General features: G+C 50.2%; 1 protein-coding gene across 5 annotated transcripts in view; it reads right to left on the bottom strand.

Annotated features, from left to right (window-relative positions):
* Positions 1-21,569, bottom strand: part of ELMO2 (engulfment and cell motility 2) — a 38,546-nt gene extending 16,977 nt beyond the window's left edge. For 2 of the 5 annotated variants that reach the window (XM_079943637.1, XM_079943639.1), the window contains exons 1-8: positions 21,487-21,569; positions 10,329-10,452; positions 9,920-9,960; positions 9,383-9,455; positions 8,958-9,008; positions 5,169-5,350; positions 3,526-3,625; positions 2,273-2,424 (exon numbers count right to left, since the gene is read on the bottom strand). In XM_079943637.1, the coding sequence (XP_079799763.1) occupies positions 2,273-2,424; positions 3,526-3,625; positions 5,169-5,350; positions 8,958-9,008; positions 9,383-9,455; positions 9,920-9,960; positions 10,329-10,406 (677 nt within the window). In that variant the 5' untranslated portion in view covers positions 10,407-10,452; positions 21,487-21,569. Of the gene's footprint in view, positions 1-2,272; positions 2,425-3,525; positions 3,626-5,168; positions 5,351-8,957; positions 9,009-9,382; positions 9,456-9,919; positions 9,961-10,328; positions 10,453-21,486 lie in introns of those variants that run through there. The other 3 variants (XM_079943638.1, XM_079943640.1, XM_079943641.1) reach the window with 3 other exon arrangements.
* Positions 21,570-22,159: the final 590 nt, after the last annotated feature.

Here is a 22,159-nt window from a genome sequence, read left to right as displayed (position 1 = left end):
GTAGCGACTCTGTTCATATATATTCAGATCCTAAGCAGTCATTAAAAATGCTGTTTTAGCATAAAGGTTCTTCGCCTGGGGTTAGGGATGGGCTTAGAGTGTCTGGGAACCCTAGAAATGGTGCAGCCATTATTCCTTGTAGCTGGCTGACTATGTGATACTTTTTTCCAGGGAGGTGAGAGTCCATAACTGTTACTGGATTTTCAAAGGCATATGGGGTGGAAAAAAAAAAATGTGTGTATATATATATATATATACATATATATATATATATATATATATATATATATATGTATATATATATATACACACATTTTTTTTTTTTTAAATGTTTGGCCAGGCCTCACTGCTTGCGGGATCTTAATTCCCTGACCAGGGATCGAACCCGCACCCTCGGCAGTGGGAGCATGGAGTCCTAACCACTAGACCGGCACGGAATTCCTGCACAAGATTTAGAATTACCCTTTCAGAAGGTTCTTTAACATGGGAAATGTTCAGTAACTATTAGTCCATAAAAAAAGTCAAGGCACGAATAGCATGTACAGTAAGATTCCAACTTTCTTAAAAATATGCATAGGAAAAAAACCCAGCGGCACAGTCAATTTACTGTTAACAGTGGTTATGTCTGGAGGGGGGATAATGGGCAAATGATTTCCTTTTTGTGCTTTTCTGTATTTTCAAAATCTCTGACTATGAACTTATTTTATTTTAAACAAATAAAATAACTACAACGCTTCTCTGGAATCTTGTAATCCTGGCACTTGACAAGAGCTCTCCACCTGCCACGTCATAAGTGCATTCTGTGGCTCTCTCCAGAGGGGCTGCTGGGTGTCCTGGTTGGCCGGGGGCATCTTGGAGGTCTGGTGGAGGCTACTAATTGTCCCTCAGCCCAGCAGCAGAGGACATGGCTTCTGGGGACAGCAATGGCTGAAAGTGTTCATAGACTGACCCCTAAGAAATGCCACGCTCCTCTATCATCTCTAAGGAGGTAACTGGTTCATTCCCAATTCAGAAACAAAGAAATAGAGGTAACTCTGAGGTCAGGAAAATCAGGACTCTCCACCTGGAGTTTTCAATGTCCCCCTGACTTCAATCAACCTTTTTGGCTTTTGGGCATGAAAACAGAGGCTGAAGAATTCCTTAGAGAAGTGACAAGGAGAAGTCAGAGCTGTAAATCTCCTTGTGCTTCCTTTTTACTTGGACTAGTGGGAAGGTACAGGCTGAGAGCATAGCTGAGTGAAAACAAGGCTGCTATAATCAACCAAGTCTGGGAGCTCTGGCTTCCCCTGGAGCTGGCAGGGCCTTCTGTCAATGTCCCATATGCTGGAAGGGAGCAAGGGTTAGGAAGGAATCAGCAGTGTCCCCATCCTTGTTTTGGGAAGTCCAGTCCTCTTAAATTGTGTGGAATGGTTGAAAGGGAAGTATAAAGAATGGGGAGGAGACAAACAGTGCTCCAAAGGCTTTATCTGTCTTTGGCTTTTGTTTACTATCTGTTAAATGTTTTAGGATGTGATAAGCTTCTTAAAAAACAAACAAAAGCAAAAAACAGAAAAACAAAAAAACCTCCTCAATACCTATCCTGTGCTGGCCCCTATGCGGAACCTTTTATCTTCTTTGATCCTCACAAGTCTGAGAGGCGGGGATGATTAACCTTAGTCTAGAGGCGAGGAAACTTAGGCCAGAAGAGAATAGGTAATTTGCTGAGGGCAGAGCCCTAGTTTGCAGTAGATCCTGGATTAGAATTCACATCCTATACAATACTTCTTGCTACCCCCACCAGCATACTGTTAGTTCGGCAAGAGTTCATTCAACAAATGCTAATTGATCTTCTACTTAAATCAAAACAAGGGATACAAAAATGATTGGCCCCTTTTCCCAGAGAGCTCAAAGTTTAAAATGGGAGGCAGATAATAAAAATACAGTATTTTATATAAATATGATTATCATAGGTACAAACAGAAACTATTTGGCCCACAGAGGAGAAAGCATCTAATTCTTTCTGGTACCATGGTGGTACAGGAAGATTGGGAAAAACTTCACATTATCCTGAGAGGCAAGGAGAGTTACAGAGGATTTCAAGCGGGAGCATGACATGACCAGGTCTGAATTACGGGAGGAATTCTGAGTAGTGTGGAAGAGGTGATGAGTGAATGAACAAGCAGATCAGCATCTCAGAGTACAAGCAAAGCAGTAGGATTGGAAGACTTAAACAGAGTAAGAGGGGAGAAGATAACAGGCAGGGAAGGGAGGCTGGGGCAGGGTCTCTACTTACACCTGGAGGTGAGAGATGAGCTGTCCCACAGTGATTTCCTCTGCGATCTTCTGGTACAGACTCTGGCTGTTCAAGACCATGCTCTCCAGGATGGCCAGGGACCTCTGCAGGATTGACACGTCCACCATGGGCTGGCTCACGTACCCTGCGATCTAAAGCCAGAGAGGGCAAGTCAGTTAGGAAGCTCAGGGCCCAAGAGAGCTGAAGGCTTAGGTTTCGGACGCCCGCCGCCCCCAGACTCTCCTCTTAGGTGTGCTGCCCACGTTTGGACAGCTGTCCCCAGGTGGATGATGGTATCTGCTATGTTGGCCAATGTGCCAGGGAGTTCCTAGGCATGGATAACTCAATTTCAAATTACAGCACCCACTCAACTATGTTTCGTTAAACCTAAGGGCTTAATCTTTTGTTTTCAAAATAAGGGTTCAGGCATGAAAAAGCCGAGGGTAAAAAGCAGAGGGTTTTACTGATGCTGGGATCTCATTTGCTCTCCATGTACTGTACTCCGGACATACATTTTGTCCCTATACACACGCAGAACAGCAGACTCGGGGACATAGAAAGGACCTCAAAGTCTTATAATCTAATCCCTTTTCTCAATCCCCATTATAACATCTTTGACACATGGTCATTTCACTTGTGCCTAAGTATCTCCAGCATTGGGAAGTTCTCAATGTCCCAACCCAATGACAGGTGTAATTCTAGGTCAGCAGATATAGCATTCATTGGTTTTAGTTCAGTTTTCTGAGGTGATACTGCCCCTTCTTCTAGAAGAAAGGAGGATAAAACTAGAAGTATCTTCTCCCCCCCCACTGAGTTCATCTGACAATCAAACAGTCTACCTTGCAGATTTGTAAACAGAAGGCAGATTGATAAATAGAAGGCAAATGAAATGAACGGTTTTTTTTTTTTTTTTATCCAAAGAGGAGGCAGGGCTCAGGAAGCAGGTCAGAAGACTTAGGGATGGTACTGGCTGGCTGGCTGCACGCTATCCCGAGTCTCACTGACAATCCAATTCCACTTTGGCCATAATCAGTTCCGGGAGTCCAGTTCCATCTTCTCAGTGCAGGCCCTGCGAGTGTAACAAAGTACACCTTCCAGGAGCCACAGGAAGGCCGGAGCCTGAGGATGAAACACCTGGCCTCGGGGATAGAACGCCGGCCCTCGCTGGAGCAGCTGTGTCGCCCGCACCTCCCCTCAAGCCTAGAGGACAACTGGCGACGGAGGGAGGAAAGACGGAATGTTGGAGGCCTCACCTGCTTAATGAAGGTGATTGAAACCATGTCCCAGGAGACAATGCCATGGTCCATGAGCTCTAAGAAGGCAGTCAGGGTGAATGCCAGCATCTCACTGTAGCTGAGACATGTGCAAAACACACACAAAACAATACAAAGATTCAGAACTGGGGAGCACAGGTGTGAAGGCAGCCACAATAGGGACGGATTTCAACGTAAGCACCACCTGAGAAATCAGCGAACGCCACTGTGAGCCAGCGCCTGGCACACACCTAAGCTAGGTGTGGAGCAGCTTCTTCCCTGGAATCACCAAAGGAAAGGCTTCTGGGTCTGGCCTTGTCAAATCCCAGCACTTGGTGGGGTACCCGAGGGAGCTTACATCCCAGGTTCACTTTTAGGCTGGGAGGCGGCAGAGCACAGGAGAAAGAGGATGAACTCTGGCCATGGGTTCAACTACTTACTAACTGTGCAGATTTTATCTGTTCAAACTTCTATTTCTTTCTCTGTGAAACTGAGTTCCTCTCACAGCGTTAACCTCACGGCGTTGTGGTGAGGGCAGGGTGACAGTGCATGCGAAACCCTACCACAGAGCTGACAGAGAATGAGGGCTGAAATGTTTTCTCCCCTCTGTCTCTGCTCTGTATACACGTCAACCTTTATACATCTGTACAGTGCTCTATAATTTACAAACTATATTTCCATTTGCAAAGCATGTTCTGACCCATTCTCATCCACAGTACTCCTCATGACAATATGGCAAGGGAGGTATCACCTCCACTTTAAAGAGGAGACGAAGGCCAGTCCAACCCCGCACTCCCGGGAGACTGCGGAACGTCTGGGTCAGTGCTGATGGCAGCCAAAGGCTTCGAGATTTCCGTGCAGCCGGAGAATCCAAGACTTAAAACAAATACCCAAGACTAGCTGCTCGGTCTGGCTAAAAATTTCAGTAGCTGATCCATCAACTCAGAGGTTTCTGACTCCCTCTCTGCCAGCTTAGGTTCTGTGGGCTTAGAAGACAAACTAAACATCTGTTTACTCACTGCGGATAATGGCATGGCAGTTTCCCGCCACGTTCACCTTGGCACTGGAGTACCACAAAGCCACTTGCAGTGCGTCGCCAAGTTCCGGACGCCCCCCTGCCCCCGTGAAAATGGGTGACAGGGAGACAGCGGATGGGTGGGGATACGCCCCGGTAAACACAGAGGAGCGCCCGTGCGCGTCTCTGTATAAGGAGCCTGTGTGTGGAGTGGGGAGGTGACTGGAGAGGGAGGGACGCAGGGGTGCGGTTAAGAACACACAGACACCTGTTCTACTTGCTAATGGACAGTCTGCTAACTTCCATCAAGCCGGTCATTTTCCGGAAATGATTTCAGCCGTGAGCTGACCTCTCTCTTCTTGACTTCTAGAGCCCCGACTTTCACGTCACTCAGCATAGTACTGTTTTGTACCGTCACTGAATTTGTGAGAGCCCAACTAGACTACAAGATTCAGGACCACAATAGTGAATTATACCCCTCTGTGTGGACCCTGGTGCTGGGCACGCTGCTCTGTATGCAGAAGGAGCTCAATAAGCTCATTTGACTCAACGGAAATGAGCATAGGATGCCCTGCGCCGTGTCGTAAATCTCTCGAGAGCTCCCAAACGAGACCTCAGCAACACTCACTGGGATAAGAGCTTGGTTCCGCTTTCCACAAGCCGCGTCAGCACAACAATGCCATCCATGTTGATGAACTCGGTGGCGAAGGTCACGTCCGCAGAGAGCTTGGCCAGCTCCTTCATGGCGTCCAGCCGGGTCTCCATGTTGGATGACTGGGTCCTCTCCATCAGCTGGCGTGCGGCCCGGGACTGCGGGACCAGGGACAAGACACATGCCATCTGCTCCCTGTGGCAGGTTACTGCTCTGTGAATAGCTCACAGGGGCCCTTCTGTGGACTCCCAAGCCCGAGACAGAAGTAGCTCTTCACACTGCTTCAGATTTGCTAAATAAATGTTTATTGGATCAATCAGGGAATCACCAGTACGATGAGACCGGTCTGCAGTTATGTGTATCCTTTCTGTACCACCCTGGTCTATGGAATAAAAAAATTCCCACCGAGGGAATACAAGAGATATCTGGGAGATGACAACCCGCTAACCAGGGCAAGTCACAAAGAAACAGATATTAGTTCAATATCAGAGTTTTTCTTTTCTTTTTTAATTGAAGTATAGTTGATTTACAATGTTTTGTTAGTTTCTGGTGTACAGCAGTGTTATACACATATATGCGTGTCTGTGTGTGTGTGTGTGTATGTATATTTTCTTCTTCATATTCTTTTCCATCACGGTTTATTACAGGATTATTGAATCTAGTTCCCTGTGCTATACAGTAGGACCTTGTTGTTTGCCTATTTTATATATGGTAGTGTGTATCTGCTAATCCCACACTCCTAATTTATCCCTCCCCCACCCCCTTTTCCCTTTGGTAACCGTAAGAGTTTTCTATTGATATTAACTAAAGCCGTCAGACAGTGGAAGAGGTTGTCTCTTGAATGCTGGGCTCTCGGTCACTGGAAGCAATCGAGGAAGACTGGACGGGCACCTGTACAAAGTGCTGTGGAAGGGGCTCCTATGTGGGTGGAGGATGAAATCTGATGACCTCTAAGGACCCTTTCAATCTGAAACTGTGATCAGCCTGACGCGTTTTTTTCACTTTCCTTCAGAGTCCGTATCATTGTTCCTCAAAGTGCTAGCCCTGGGAAAACTAAGAATACCAAGGGGCTAGCAGCAGCTAATTTCAAAACGGCTTTTCGAAAATGACGGCTGGTGACAGAGCCTCCCCCGAGCACGTGAACCTTTCCCATGGGAGCACCTGCATCTTTCCTGCAACTGTGGCTGACACCCCTCCTCTCATGTTCACTGGTCTTTCCTGTTGCTGAACTTACTCACTCTATAGTCTGTGCCTCACAGCTTACCGTTCCATCATTCTCTATCTCTCGTGTGTTACTTTAATATTCTCGGTTGGAATGGAAGAATCTGGAGAGCACAAGCGCCCCGGGGGGGTCTTCATTTTTCTTCCAGTGCTAAGCAAGCGACGGAGCCCAGGTACTGCTGCTGCAGAGGAGTCGGGCCTACCCACGTCTCTCCCCTTTAACGGCACGCTGCTCGCGAGGACACAGAAACCCTCCCTCACCTCCACGGTGAGGGACGCGTGCGCTGCGAGAAAAGGTCACAGGACGGAACGATTTGAAGAGCGCTGGTCTGCATCACACTGGGAGCCTTCCAACTCCAAACGTCAGTTCTCCTCCCGGGACAGCATTTCCGGGCCACCTCCTGCGCCTCCTGCTTCTGGGGAAGTCAGCTACGCTGCGCGCGAGGCCCGTAAAATGCTTCGGCACTTCTGTAAGAGCGCGCAGCTCCCAGGCCATCTCGTTAAATTAGCCGAGCTTGGGGAGGAGAAACGAAGTCCTTAGGACGAGAAGAGCTGAGGAGGAGGGCAGGAGCAGGCAGTGCCAAGAACACTGGCCTGGGGTCGCCCAGACCTGGGTTTGAGAAGCAGCTGCGCCGCGTTCTGAGCTGTCGACAACTGGCAGGTTATTTAGTCTCTCTGAGTCTCAGTTTCCTGGTCTGAAAAATGGGGCTATCAAGAGTACTCATCTCATGGGGTTTGTTGAGATTAAGTGATACCATATATGGAAAGTATTCTGCAAAATCCAGGCGCTCAGCCAATGTAGCTGCTATTACTCCACACCTCCCTTCCTTTCAGATGGACCAGTCTGTCACCTCATCAAGAGAACGGGGCCAGCATGCCCTCCGTTTTCCGGCAGCCCTTCTACAAACCTACCTACGCTACCCCCATATCACTGGTCCTGCTCCAGGCCGAGCCGTCAGGGCAAATCCCTCCCCTGGGCTGTGGGCTCCCCCTGTCCTGTGGGCAGCAAGGTCCTGCCCCCGTCACTCATCCCCCCTTTCCCGCACTGGCAACCTTCCTCTCTTGCATCTTAACGTATTTTCAAGGACACATAAAAAACTGCAACAGAAGTTAACAACCGTGAAGGGTCAGAGGGGGACAGCTGGGTAAGTGAGGGACAGGAGTGGGAGAAGACCTTTCACTGTATCTTTGTAAAACTCTTTTGATTTTAACACACGTGAATGTTCCACCTCTTTTTTTTTTTGTGGTATGCGGGCCTCTCACTGTTGTGGCCTCTCCTGTTGCAGAGCACAGGCTCCGGACGCGCAGGCTCAGTGGCCATGGCTCACGGGCCCAGCCGCTCCGCGGCATGTGGGATCTTCCCGGACCGGGGCACGAACCCGTGTCCCCTGCATCGGCAGGTGGACTCTCAACCACTGCGCCACCAGGGAACCCTTCCACCTCTTTTTAAAAGGCGTATCTTTTCAACTCCGTATCCCCGAGCTAGTACCTTCTCTATCTACTTCCTTTTAAACCAAGCTTCCTGATAACATGGCAAACACAAGGTCCTCGCTCTGTCACCTCTTAAACTCAACCCACTGCGATCTGGCTACCACCCAGCTGCCCCAGCAACCGGCTGACCTCCCAGATCAACGGACCGCTCTTCTGTCCTCAGTTTACCTTCTCTCTGCTCACTGCAGACCAACCCGTCCTCCATCCGGACACTCTCCCTGCCCTCAGCTCCTAAGCCATTTCTAGCGCCTGTTTTCTTTCTACCCTTGTGGGTGCCTCCTTAGTCACCCGGAAGGGCTGCTCTTGCAGGAATCAGGGGGCCAGCTTGCATTCTCGCACTGCTTCCACAGCCAGTGTATTGCCTTCTTCGCCAAGTTCACCTGCAAATACTTTTCCTGCCCATCGTTTCATCGCCACGGCCACTGCCTTCACGGGCTGTCGACACTGCTCATCAGCTTCTTGAAGATTCCTCCTACCACCAACCTTCCTTTTTCAAGCCCATCTTCCACACTGTCACTAAAGTGATCTTCATAAAACATAAACCTAAGCATAATATAGCTTCCTACTTAAAATCTTTCAACGTCCCCACTATGATCTTTCCCTTCTGGATAAAGTCCGACCCATAAGCAGGCCGCCAAGGAACCTTTCACTGGCTTCTGGTTGATGGCTACAGGCCCTCGGCCACCCATCACTCCTGCCTCCCCTAAACAAAGCACATCTCTCTGCTTGGAATACGTTTCCTTTTCTTCTTTCTTCAGCTGCTTCTTGCTTATCCTTCAACATCTGAGCCAAGTGTCCCCCTTCTTTGGAAGGGCTTTCTGGGAATTCTCAGTCTGAGTTAGGTGGACCCTTTTCTGAGTTCCCTAAGCAACCTTCTTTCAGGACCCTTGAGAGAGGCCTTATATTTGTTTGTTTATTCCCAACCAGGCTGTGAGAGCAAAGATTGACTTTTTAACCTCCAAGCCTGACTTTCTAGAACAGAGTCTGGCCCATGGTAGGTGCTCACAGACGCTTGTCAAATAAAGGAATTCCTAAGGAAGGCCGAATACCTACCGGGGAGATAGCCAGCTGTAAGATTGTCCCGTTCTTAATGTCACTGCGAGTCTGGGTAGCAAAGAGAAAAAAAGAGTAGCTAAGATAAAATATTAAAATTGTGCAAGCAAGTTGAATCAACAAGAACTTTCTGTCATTTTTAAAGTAGCTGTAACTGAGACTCTTCAGTCAGGGCCTCCTCTCCTGCTTGTTTCTTGGCAAAGAATTTCTAAGATGCTTTTCAAGTGCCTCTCAGGAAGCAGAAGCCACATTTTTCCAGCCACCAGAGGAGGACAAGGGCTGATGCTCCCTGATCTGCCCAGGAAGCAGCTCTTGACCCAGGAAGTGGAAGCTCCCTGGATGTAGGGAGGGCAAACAGCGCCGGCCCCCGGGATGGCTCACTCCAGAGCGAGCCCTGTGTTGGTCTGGCTTCTCCCTGTACTAACCTGTTCGGTGATGTAGAGCTGGGGACCGTCTGCATAACGGAGGGTGTAATACTCCGGGTTTGGCAGTGACCACCTATGTAAGAGAAAAACAGTACAGCCTGTGTGGCCATGCCGGGGGGCCTGTCTAGAAGCTGCAAATAAATAATTTTCAGTGGAGCTGACTGAGGGACTGGGCGGTCTGTTTGACGTCCAGGGGAAGAAAACCCAAAGCTTTGGGTTGAGATGTGGAACAGTACCCTCCTCAGCCCCTGTAAAGATTGGTACCACAAAAGGCGGCGCATATAATTCAGCGCAGGTCTCAGATCCCACCAGGACCTCAGCTGGGGCATTCCTGGGCTTAAAGGAAAAACTGAAGATTGACAGGTCTCAGGGACATCCCCACCGGCTACACTTTCTTCGTAAGACAACGATCCACAAAACCCCCGGACTGGGGACCCGACTAACTGCAGATCCTCGGGCAGAATTCCTTTCAAGGTCTGGCAATGCTCCTCTGTTTTTAGCCTGTCACCATCCAAAACAGGGGCAGTTTCAACTTACCCATCACAAACTTCCTTGATGATGGACGCCAGGGGCCGTTTCTGAGAGAGAGAGAGAGAGAGAGAGAGAGAGAGAGAGAGAGAGAGAGAGAGAGAGAGAGAGAGGGAGAGAGAGAGAGAGATCCTTCACCAGGAGCCACAGCCTGCTAGTACCAAGGTCCTGATGAGAGGGTCGGCCAGGCAGGGTCGTCCTGGGGCCTGAGCACGGACTTCTTCTCTGAGAGCTTTTCTCGAAGAGGAAGCCTCTCCCAGGCCACGGTGACTAGCCTTCCACAGCGTGGGACAGGGCTTGGCTTTCCTGTTGCTGGTCTTACTCCTAATGCCAGTGGTCCCTGCCCCTAAAGACATCCCCACCACGCACACCCTGGATCCTTCCCCTTGCATCGCCGCTGCTCCCTTCCAGAGCTTACCTGGTCGATTTCGAGGAGCTGAGCGTTAGCACCTGGCCACTCGATGGCCACTTTGACGATGTCTGATGGTGGTGGCATAGTTCCCAATGGGCCCTGCTTCTCCAAGACACACAGACACAGCTGCCTGGGGAAAAGAATCAGAAAAAAGGAAAAAGTCAGAGTTTGCCTTCATTTTTCACTCTTGTTATACATTTTGGAAAATCAGAAGACAGAGAGTGCCCAAAGAAACATGTGGAACTCCTCGGTTTGAATTCTTCTAGATCATGCCACAACCTTTCCTTGGACATTTTGTCTCTTTAGATTAAATCAGCAAGTAGAAAAGGGACAAACCTATCTACCAACTGCAGATAAGCCAGCCGCAAGATCTGCCAATGTGACACTTCAGGTGAAGGGCCAGGAGGACCCCGGAGTAGAGGAGAATATTTACTGCAAAGTCCTGTCCTGGGACCTTGAGAGGGAGAAGCTTATGCCCTGAGACTGATAAGGACAGACACAGCCTTTCCTTGGCGCAGCAGTTAGCTGAAGCAGCCAGCCTGCTCTGCCCTGCTGTCATCCCGGGAAGATTCCAGAGTCAGCAGGGCCTGGCCACATGCTCTGTTGCTTCCTCCCTACTTATTGCTGCCACTCCTCCCCCCGCCAAGGGACACAACGCGGAGCCTCCACCGTGTGGGATGACACAGACTTCAGAAAATGGAGAAGAGAAGCGGGACAGGAAATGCTATTTTAGTCCCAATTGCCAAAGGCAAGGGCTGCTGAGAGCACAAGTATAGGGAGGTAAGGACCCTCATACAAAGGCCCAACTATCGGAGGACAAGGCTTCAGAAGTACTTCTGACCCACTGCTCTCCAAAATAAAGGAAAATAAATCATTTTGAACAAGTCTGGAAGATGGGCCCACGTGACTGGTATCCTAGGCAACTCTGTGAGCTTAGTGGTGTTCCAGGCAGTAGCTAAAGCATTCTCTCCCCAAGGTCTGATGAGGGGAAGTCACCCCGCTGATGGATTATTTCAATGTGTGTTTACACTCCATGCCTGCAGCTTCAGGAGAGGCCTTTCTCCTGCACCCCCAGGTTTAGCCACTTGCCCACAATCCACGCCTCACTAATGGAGACCGCCCGCCTCTCCTGGAACATGCGGCATAGCTGTGCTGAGCTGGTATTTGTGGAGGCCATCAATTTTTCAGCCCAAACACAGCTGTTATTTCTCACAGCCTTGTAAGTACTAACCTCTTTGGTGACAGGGGTACAAGTCCCTTCCCCTACAAACCCACAGGTCTCAGAAAGAGGGAAGCTTTCCCGGCCATTTCCTGACCAGGATGGGGTGCTTCAGAAGTCGACTGTCAAAATACCAGCACTTCCAGAACACGGCAGCACGGAAGAGATGGTTTTCAGTGTGCCATCACTCACTCTGTTGAGTCCCCTCAGCAGCCTTGTGAAGTAGGCAGCACAGGATTACCTCCATTTGAAGACAACAAAACTGAAACTCAGTGTGGTTAAGGTGCCCCATTCACCCAGCGTACAAGCAGTGAAGGTGACAGAACATGGAGTTGACTTTGGCCAGTGCTACCCACCCCCAACCCACCCCCACCTCCGGCTGAGCTAGCCTGAATTTCTGCTCCCTGCAACTAAATCAAGCCTAAAGGTGAAGTGGGCCGGTCTCACGGCCCTGAGAGCTTCCACAGCTTCTGCAGCTCGGGGTAGAATTTCTCACATGTAATTTTTATGTGCCTAGACACACAACAAACCTCTGAAAAGAAACAGGCCCATCAGAAGAAGTCCTGGTTGAGATGCTCTGCTCCAGTGACACAGCAAAGCAGGGGTGGTACCGTGAATCTCAGGATGCCTAGGGCAGGAGTCCCTATCCTTATCTAAATCTGCCATAATTAGGAGGCATGACTGTACAGTTGTGAGATCGTTATTTTTGACTGAGATACAATCTACAAATAATAAAATGCAGAGCTTATGTGTATATATGTATGTGTATATATAAATATATATACAAAATAGAAATACACATACCGTCCTGTAACCACCACCCAAAACAAGACACTGAACATTTTCACACCCCCAGAATTCCCTCCTACCTCCTTCCAGTCAACCCCGCACCTGCCAGCCCTCCCAGAGGCAACTTGTTTCTGATTTCCAACACCATGGATTTGTTCTGCCTGCTTTTGTACTTCATATATGTGGAAATGCACAATATGGCCTTTAAGACCATTTGCTAGTTTAGTTTCTTCTTCTTCTTAAAATAAGTAGGCAGTGTAGGTGCAAGAGGAAGAGCGCTGGGCTGAGATGATTTTCCCTGCTGAAGCATCTGGATTCAGAGCCAGAGGACTCAGGACCTAGTCACAGCTCCAACACTGAGTGTCTGGGTGATGTACACATGTCCCTCTCCAAAAGAAGTTACACCCTTATTTCAGTGGTGCTGCTAAGAAACAAATCGTATTTTTTGGAACTCTCTTCTGTTTGTTTGTTTCTGTTTTTTTCTGTGCGTGGCATGTGGGATCTTAGTTCCCTGACCAGGGATTGAACCCGCATCCCCTGCATTGGAAGAGCGGAGTCTTAACCACAGGACTGCCAGGGAAGTCCCTAGAACTCCTTTCTGGATACTGTCTTTGGAGATAAACAAAGCTGAAGTTCATTATTTTACAGTTCCACTTTACTGTGACACCACACGGCATTTCCTAGGTTGATTATCTCTCTTTTTTAAAATATTTATTTATTTTCCTTATTTTTTTTTTTGGCTGTATCGGGTCTTAGTTGCAGCACACAGATCTTTTCGTTAGGGTGCGCAGTCTGCTCGGGTTTCTCTCCAGTTGTGACACACGGGCTCCAGGGCGTGTGGGCTCTGTAGTTTGCGGCATGCGGGCTCTCTCGTTGAGGCACATGAGCTCAGTAGTTGTGGTGTGCAGGCTTAGTTGTCCCACAGCATGTGGGATCTTAGCTCCCCAACCAGGGATGGAACCCACGTCCCCTGCATTGGAAGGCAGATTCTTTACCACTGGATCACCAGGGAAGTCCCTATCTCTTTCTTTATAAAAGTCAGCCCTGAGTGATTCTTGTATGTTCCAAAAATTCATATCCATTTTAAAGCACGGGGATTTGCAACCACCAGGACTATTCCAGAGATACTATAAGCCCCGATTCTCAGTGACTTTGCCCTTTCCCAATATGCCCAGGCAGCCCATGTGTCCTGGCACTCTCGCCACCCATGCCACAGCCAACAGGACCGAGGTGAACACTCAACCTTAGCTGGACTAATCCAATTCTCTCTCTTGAGCTTAAAGACACAGACTAAAGAAGATGGATGACAATGGGCCCTGGAGCAGAAAGGTCACAATCAGCCTCAGAGCAGGTACCGCGGCAAGCCAAAGATACCAAGAAGCAAAAACCAAGAGCCTTGCAGAGGAAGCTATTCAGCAAGAAGAATCCAGAAATGTGTGGATGAGTGGAGGCCAGAAACCAGAAACCACAAAGTCCCAGAAAGAGGTGGAAAAAGCCTGTGTCTGAAGACTTTCCAGACTCCATGGCTACACCTCCTACAGTTGGGGTACCTGAAGTTCCCCTGTTTCCTGCCAATAAAACTCCTTTCAATTAAACTAGCCTGCGTTTCTACTCATTGCAACTAAAAAGCCTAAGCATAAGGGTGACCCCCCAGCTTTGAAGGAGCTCTACATGGAGGGCTGAAGAGACAGCAGCCTAACAGGCACAAGATGATAGCACTGAGCAGGCCCTTGCTTAACACTGGCTGAAATAATGAAGAGCAAAACCCACTTAGATAAGTGGTTTGTTTAAAACAGTTCAGTTTTGTGGTGACTTTATGGCGAGTCATCCTGTATGTAACAGCAATGTGCAGACAGCCTATTTACATTTGATCACACGTCTGTAGCATTATTACCGCTGATGCTCACCCGAACCCTGGAAGTCATCCCATTGTAGATGAGGCAACTGAAGTTCACATGGGATGAGAAACGTATCTTCCACATGTCTCCTTCCCACCTCTTCCCCACAAAAAAAAAAAGAAAGAAATCACATCAGAACTGGGTCTCAGGACTGTGCGTTAGGACTTCAAAGTGGGCTCTCTTCCCTCTACATAATACTTCCTTTGCTGAGGATGATGACATTAGCTAACATTTACACAGTGCTGGGACACTGTTCTAAGGGCTTTACACAGATTAATTCATTTAATCCACGCAGCAGCCCTGTGTGATGCATCATCCTGGTTTTATAGACAAGAAATAGAGGGACTTCCCTGGTGGCACAGTGGTTAAGAATCTGCCTGCCAATGCAGGGTACGTGGGTTCGATCCCTGGCCCAGGAAGATCCCACATGCTGCGGAGCAACTAAGCCCGTGCACCACAACTACTGAGCCTGTGCCCTAGAGCCCGCGTGCCGCAACTACTAAGCCCGCGTGCCTAGAGCCTGTGCTCCGCAACAAGAGAAGCCACTGCAATAAGCCCGCGCACCGCAACGAAGAGTAGCCCCCGCTCGTCGCAACTAGAGAAAGCCCGCGCACAGCAACAAAGACCCAACACAGCCATAAATAAATAAATAAATAAAATTTTAAAAAGAAATAGAGGCGCAGAAAAATTAAGTACTGTGCTCAGTGTCACACAGCTAGTAAGCGGCACGGCCAGAATCTGACCCCAGCCAGTCTGGCTGTTTGAAAGCCACGTGAAAGCAGGTGGCACGGTTCCCACAGCAGGCGCTCAGTGGAGGATCTGGGTTCCCTGGACCTGAAGATGAAGCACACCGGGGCTCAGAGACCAACGACAAGAGCTCACCATTGTGACAGACAACAGAGCCCACTGTCTAAAGAAGGTGACCCCCACTCCCCTGTGTGGTGCTCAGCCCTTCACAGTCTAGCCAGACCTTCCTGGACTACTTGCTGTTTCTATAAGGCAGCCCATGTTCCTCCTCCTCCTCTGTATCTTTGCATGTTTTTCCTTCCTTCGACTGTCAGGAGAGCTCATATTCAAGCTTCAGAGCCCCACTCAGATGTCGCTTCCTCTCTGTACCAGTCTTAGTTCCTCACGCCACCCCCGTTTCTCTAGCAAAGTGAAACAGGACGGGCCCGTGTTCTTGTGGCATTCTGTCCACAGCTCTGTGACGGCTCCTGTCCCACCCCATTATAGTTTTATATTCCCACAGCTCTCTCCTCCCCCGGGGCAAGGCCAACCCTGCAGCTTCATCGGCTGGCACAGCGCCTGGCACACGGATACGGTTCCATGAGCATCTGCTCAAATCCAACAGCTCTGACTTCCTCAACTCCTACAAACCAGGGCCAGCTCCACACGGCAGTGGACAGGCAGGAAGCACTCTGGTTGTGTGTTCCCTCCTCGACCCACCACCTTCCAACTCCACAGCATTTTCACTGTTTTCACATCTAACATTAGGACGTGTCTCACTGGAAAATCAGATTTAGCACCCCTGACTCTAGTTAAAAGATGGCGGAAAACATCCCTCCGCTTTTCTCCCTATGGAAACGTCGGGAGATAGGAGACTAGAAGAATACTATTCTCCAGGTAACGGTCCCCAGATAAAGGATCTCCTTGTGGGGAGCCCTTTCAGCTCTCATTTGCTCACTCTTTTCATTTTCACTTTAGAAAGGAAGTGGGAATTAGGTCGAAGCAATTCAGTAACATTGCAAAATTCTCAGGGTTATAAATAGCCTCTCGCTCTACCATTCAGCGTCACTATAGAGTTCAAGAGCAAACAGCCAAGATGAGGGAGCGGTGGTTCCACATCCAGGCCCAGGAGGCGAAGAAGTCATCAACCCCTTCTGATTAAACGACTCTGCATCCCACCCTCCCACCCCCTTCCAAGTATTCCAAGTATTACAGATATAAAGATGATTGGGAAAGCTCTAAATGCCACCAAACAGGAGAGAGGCACACACTCATCTGGCGAAGATAATCCTATACTCTAAGGCAGGAAGATGAAAGCTCAGGTTTTCAAAGGCAAAGTCGGGGAAACAAGAGAAAAACAGGACCTTCCGTGTCTCCAGTGAGTGTTCTTTAAGTGGCTTCTGGAAGGTGTGCTTATAAAATCAGCACAGTTACAAAAGGCCCCACAGAGCTCCATCAATCAATCGCCCCTGCAGGGACGGCTCCAGGGAGATGGATTCTGAGCCCAGCGGAAAGGAAGTGGAAGACAATCCCTCCCCATTAGTAAGGAATTCAGATGGAGGAAGGCCAGAAGGCTCCAGCTCCGCACTCTCCCCCCCTCATTCCTTTAAGGATAAGGATTGACGGGTGCTTTTGTTCGGCTCTTTTGCTTCTGATTCGGTGGGGGAGGCATGGGTGAGTTTGGTTTATGTTTCCTGCAAGAGAAAGCACCGCTCCAGGAAGGCAACCAGAGGTCAAACCCTCTTTCTAATCGAGAGCACAATCTCAACAGAGGCTTCTCCCTCTGAAATCTTCTGCAGTGAGAAGTGACTTAACTTCCCTTAGTTCGGACCCCTGAATGCGGGTGAGACTCTAAGGTACAGGGAGGGAAGCTGGATTCGAAGATTCAGGTCCTGACGTTTACTGCTAGAAACACCGAGAAGGACCATCATACCAATGGCAGCTGAGATTTCTCCCTTCTGTTGAAATTTTTGGACACAAGACTCACCCGAACACGTAGTTAAAAGCTACTAACTTAGAGCCACAAGGGCAGTGAGGAAGGGCGTGGGAACAGGGTAACTGTTTGGGCTTCTTCTCACGTAACACCTACCCTAAGAAGCACTCAGCTCTCCTCTTCGGTTTAGAAACCTTCTGCAAGGTCCCTATCCTTGCACAACTGAGCTTAGACTCCGCAGGAGAGCACCAGCTCCTTCCAGGCCCACCATGGCCTTCAGACCGCCCTCGCAGATACTCCGAATGTCACTGCAGACCACCTTGTTCCCCCAAACATCAGGCTCTTCTAAGTCTTACTGGGGCCTCTGCCATTACTCCCTCCACCTGGTCCAGCTGCCAAACTTCTACTCGAGCTTCAAGGCCCAGCTCAGTCACTCTTCTGTGTGGCCTTCCTGGTCCTCTCCCCTCAGACAAAATGAACTGCGCCCTCATCTGCCCTCCCGTCTTTTACACACACTGTCACAATCCCACTGATTCATAACTGTCTATGTGCAGCCTTTCCTCGTGCTATTCAGAGTGTGATCCGCACTCCAGCACCACCGATGTTGCCTGGGAGCCTGTAACACAGAATCACCCACTCCAGCCCAGACCCCCTGAATCAGAACCTGCCTTCAAACAAGATCCCCAGGTGCAGACTCTACACCAGTGGGTCTCAGCTCTGGCTGTGCCTCATCTGTGCCCAACCCAGGTCACTGCAAACCACCCCCCTAGCCCCCCCACCCAGGTGAATCTAATGGGAAGCCAGGGCTGGGAGCCACAGCTCAGGGGCTGCTAGCTGAGGGCAGGGACTCATCAAGTCCGCATCTACTCCCCTGCCCACAGTGCCTGGCACACAGCTGTGCCCACAGAGTTCCACACCAAAAATACCCTCCAGGATGCCCCTAGACCTGACCGCCTCTAAAAGAGAACAGAAACTCTAATGACAGAGGACGAGCCATTGCCTAGAACTCCACACGGCCCTACAGTCATCGAGATGGACGTAGAAGGGGGTCTGTGTTTCCAGTCCACTTGCCTCAGTTTCTGGAACTGAAACAGAAACTGAAGTGGAAAACACAGATGAACCAGAAGTACTGTCTGCCTTCACGGGACCGCGGCTGCCGCGGGAAGGCAGAGCCTGTGTGGGGACGGGGTGCGCGGGGCTGAGAAGCCCTGGGTTATGACCGAAACCCCGGGCTGGGGGCCCGACTCCCTCAATACTGACCCCAACCACACAGCATTGTTCTCACTGCAAAACCAGGCCAAGCCTCTCATTTTACAAATAAGGGAACTGAGGTCCAGAGAAGCTGGCAAGGCCACACCAGCAGTCAGGAACCAAAGAAGGCCTCGGCGCTCCCTTCTGGGTTAGTCCTGCCCCTGCAGCACAGGAGACCTGACTGCCCAGCTCTGCCATGAGGACAAGCCTCTTTGGACTTCAGGTCCTGATATGCATGAGGAGGTCTCGTCCAACCTTGACCTTCTAGCGAGGCAGAGTAACTTAACGAGGTAAGGAGCTTGTGTTCTGGAGTGGAACAGACCTAGGTTTGGATCCCAGTTCTAAGAATTTCCTTATCTGTTAAATGGGGATTCGAATCAACCCTACTCCATAAAGTTGCTGTGAACATTGGGTGGGATAATATACGTAAATCATTTAAGCATAATACCTGACACAGAGTAAGCAGAATTCCAACAGTGTGAACTTGAAGAAGTTGCAAAAGCACTGTAACCATGTTTCCCTGGCATAAAAGAGCCCTACCTGCCAGGCTTTAGTATACTGATGACAGAATGAGAGAACATATGTGAAGGCAATCGGGGAGGAAAATCAATATAAAATTCTTCTTCTTCTTATTATTATTTTTCTCCTAGCAGAAGAACCTTGGAGAGCTTCATAGTCAGTTCCAGAGCAGTGGCCTATACAATGCCTGGCACATAACAGGTGCTCAACAAATCTTTTCTAGTGACTCAATTAAAACCAGTATGTCTAATGGGTTTACAAACTCTGGCTGCTTAAGCAGCCAGACAGGTAAGTAAATATGCCAAGCAGCATCTATGTGGGAACTGTAGCAAACTACGCAGTACCCCCCTACCCCTGCAGAGGAATCCAAATCCGCACTTGGAAACACATTACCCAGCGTGGCCTAGACAGCCACTGCAGCCTCTGCACACCACTGTTTCCGGTTCTTCATTACAGCGCCCGGTGTCCTGCACCTCATCTAATCATTCTGTGGTCTGGTCTGGTCTTCCCAAGTACCCAGTAGGCGTCCTGAAGATGAGGGCTGTGATCTATACTCCCCAGCCACCCTAAATGGCCTAGAACAGTGCTGGCCCCACGGGAGTGGGGACCTCAACTCAGTGAGCAACTGTTGAACTGAACAGCCAGACTGTTAACTCAGGCCCTGTACAAGATGCTACGGCCTGGGTACATTTTTCTACCCAGGTCCTGGGACCAGGCTGAGTTGGTGCTGAATGTGCTGAGCTCCGGTGACTGGATCAAGAAGCACTGGCCTTGCAGGTTTTTTCTTCAACTGCATCAAATCCACTTGTTCCTGAGCCACCTAGGCAGGTGGTACTGATGCGCCCAGACACACTGTCTCTTCGTGGATGAAACCGAATATGCATATACCCACAGGTGCCATTGTTTTCTAGAAGTTTAGCCCCCACTTCCTGCACCCCCAGACTCCCCTGGCACCTCCTCGAGGCAGCATAGGGTACAGAAGGACCAAACTCCACATGAACAGATGGAGGTCCTGGTCCTCCCCTTGCCTCCTCCCCTCACAACGTTTAGGACGGTTGCTGGCAGGCAGCATAACTTCTAGGAGCTTCATCATGTTTACTAGTAAAATGCAGACAACAATAATTATCTCAAAAGGTTAAAGGCAATTAAATGCCACAGGTATGTAAAGCTTCTAGCACTGCTCGCCCCTACGTGTGGCTACTGAGCACCTGTCATGTGTTTACCATGAGCTGAGATGGGCTCTGAGTGTAGAACACAGGCCAGATTTCAAGGGCTTAGTACACACACAGAAATGTGAAATATTAATAATGTTTTTAACATTGAGTATATGTCAAAAGAATATCATTCTGGAATCTATTAGGTTAAGTAAAATATATTACAAAACGTAATGTCGCTTGTTTCCTTTTGCTTTTTTAATGTGGCTACTAAAAATTTTGCAACTACAGATATTGCATTATCTTTCCATCGGACAGCATTATTCTAGCACAGAGCCTGGCACAGTTTTTGTGTAGGACATCAGAGACGACTCACACCTTGTTCCTCCTACCAGAGCCAAGTCCTCTATTCATTTAGTACATATTTACAGTGCCTGGCTCTGGGCAAGATGCTGGAGATACAAGGAGCAAAAGCAGACACTATCTTTTTCCTAGTGGACCTTATTATCTGGTGGGAACAGACAGACATGAATATTTTCATAAATAAATGTAAAACTGCAGCTCTTCAAGTGTCGTGAAGGAGAAGTACAGAGGGTGATGACAGTGGGGAATTCACTGGGTGGGGGAATCGAGGACCAGGGACTCCTCCTGGGGAAGTGATACTTGAGTGGAGATTTCCAAGATAAAGGGGAGTTGACAGGAATAAGCCAGGCGGGGAAGATAAGCCCAGGGAGCAGGAAGGCTGAGGGTGAAGACCCTGAGTTGGGCCAGGGCTTGGTATGTAGAAGGAACACGAAAAGACCAGTGTGACAAGAGAATTGGGCAAGAGGGGTTAGTAGACTGAGACTAGGGAGGAGAGGTCGGTGGGATTCCATCTCCAGGGCTTGGGTGAGGATCTGGGGCTGGCCCTGCAGGAGGTGGAAGCCAGCCAGTTACAAGCAACCGAGCATCCGGCTCTGATCTGTATTTTGAAAAGATCCCTCTGACCACGGTGCGAAGCCCGCTGGGGAGCGGCGCAAGTGCCTGTGTACAGATCGGTTATGGACACTGCATCAATCCAGGTAAGAGGCGAGAGATGCCTGAACTGAGGGGGAAGCGGCGGAGATGCAAGTAGACGGTCTGGGGGGTCACTGAGCCGGCCGGATCGACGGGGCGGGGTGATGAGCAGTGTCTGTGTGTGTAGGAGGGGGTGGCGATGTCAAGGGAGACTCCGAGGCTTCGGATGGGTGCCACCCAGCCCCAAACACTCTTTGGGCTCCTATCGAGCCCTCTCCCATCTGGTCCCTCTCCCGTACCCTCCCTCCCCGCACCGTCTCGCCCCCGGGTTTCATCCTCCCACCCTCTTCCTCCCCTACCCCGCGACCCCTACCCGACCCAGCCCCCGCTCCTCTAGGCCTGGTCCACCCTCTTCCCCACCCGTCGTCGACCCTTCTGGGTCCAGGACCCAGTGACCCTCTGGCCCGGCGGACCCACTTGGGCCGCAACCCCTCAGGGGCTTGTCGAACCTGCGCGGTGCATCCCAGGCCGGCCCTCTCCAGCCCCCCAGGCCCCTGGGCAGAAGCAGGCCGCAGCCCTCCGCCTACTTCCCGGCCCGGCCTCTCCGCCCCGCGTCCCTCGGGCCAGGGCCCTCCCTGCGGCCTGGCGCGCCCAGACCCCCGGCGCGTCCCACACTCACCAGGGAGCCGACCTAGGCCCAGCTCCCGCGCCCAGGTCTCCCAGCCGCCGCTTCACTAGCCTCCGCCGGCCCCGCCTTCTCGGGGCCCCGCCCCACGCAGGCCGACCCGGGCTCCTATTGCTCCATTTCACCGTCACGCTGAAGTCTCCTTCTTCAATTGGATTGGTTGCCTGTCACTCAAAAGAGGGCGGGACCAGTTGCCGGGGCTGGGAGTGAGGAGCCGCCGGTCCCCGCCCTGCTAGCGGAGGCCTCTTAAAGACACAGGCTGTCTCCCCCGCCGCGGGCTATGGGTTTTGGAAGAATGGGATTTCTCAGCGAACGCAAGAGGCTGCATTTCTTTCCCCCCATCCCCCCATCGCTCCCCGAAACTTTTCTTTTGGCACAGCCCGTGTTCCTTGTGATAAATCAGAGGTCTTGAGGGCTCAGATGTCCTCTGGTGGCACTCAGCCCGGTGCCCAGCACGCATGTAACGCACTCAACGGTGGGATAACTGTGGTTTGGAGAACTGAGTGGGAGGTGACAGTCGTGTCAGAGGCTTTGAGCAGCCGCGGCTGCTCACCACCGAGCCGGAGCTAATTATACCGGCACCCAGGGCTGACCGTGGGCGCGGAGCAGAGGCAGAGGGGTACAGCTCAGCTGTACTGTTGGTAGGGACCCGTGGGAGGTGGTATTC

This window comes from Stenella coeruleoalba (assembly GCF_951394435.1).
Source record: "Stenella coeruleoalba genome assembly, chromosome: 15".
NCBI classification, from domain to species: domain Eukaryota; kingdom Metazoa; phylum Chordata; class Mammalia; order Artiodactyla; family Delphinidae; genus Stenella; species Stenella coeruleoalba.
Note: the sequence above shows the minus strand (reverse complement) of the source record. Positions and strands in the feature narration are given on the sequence as shown.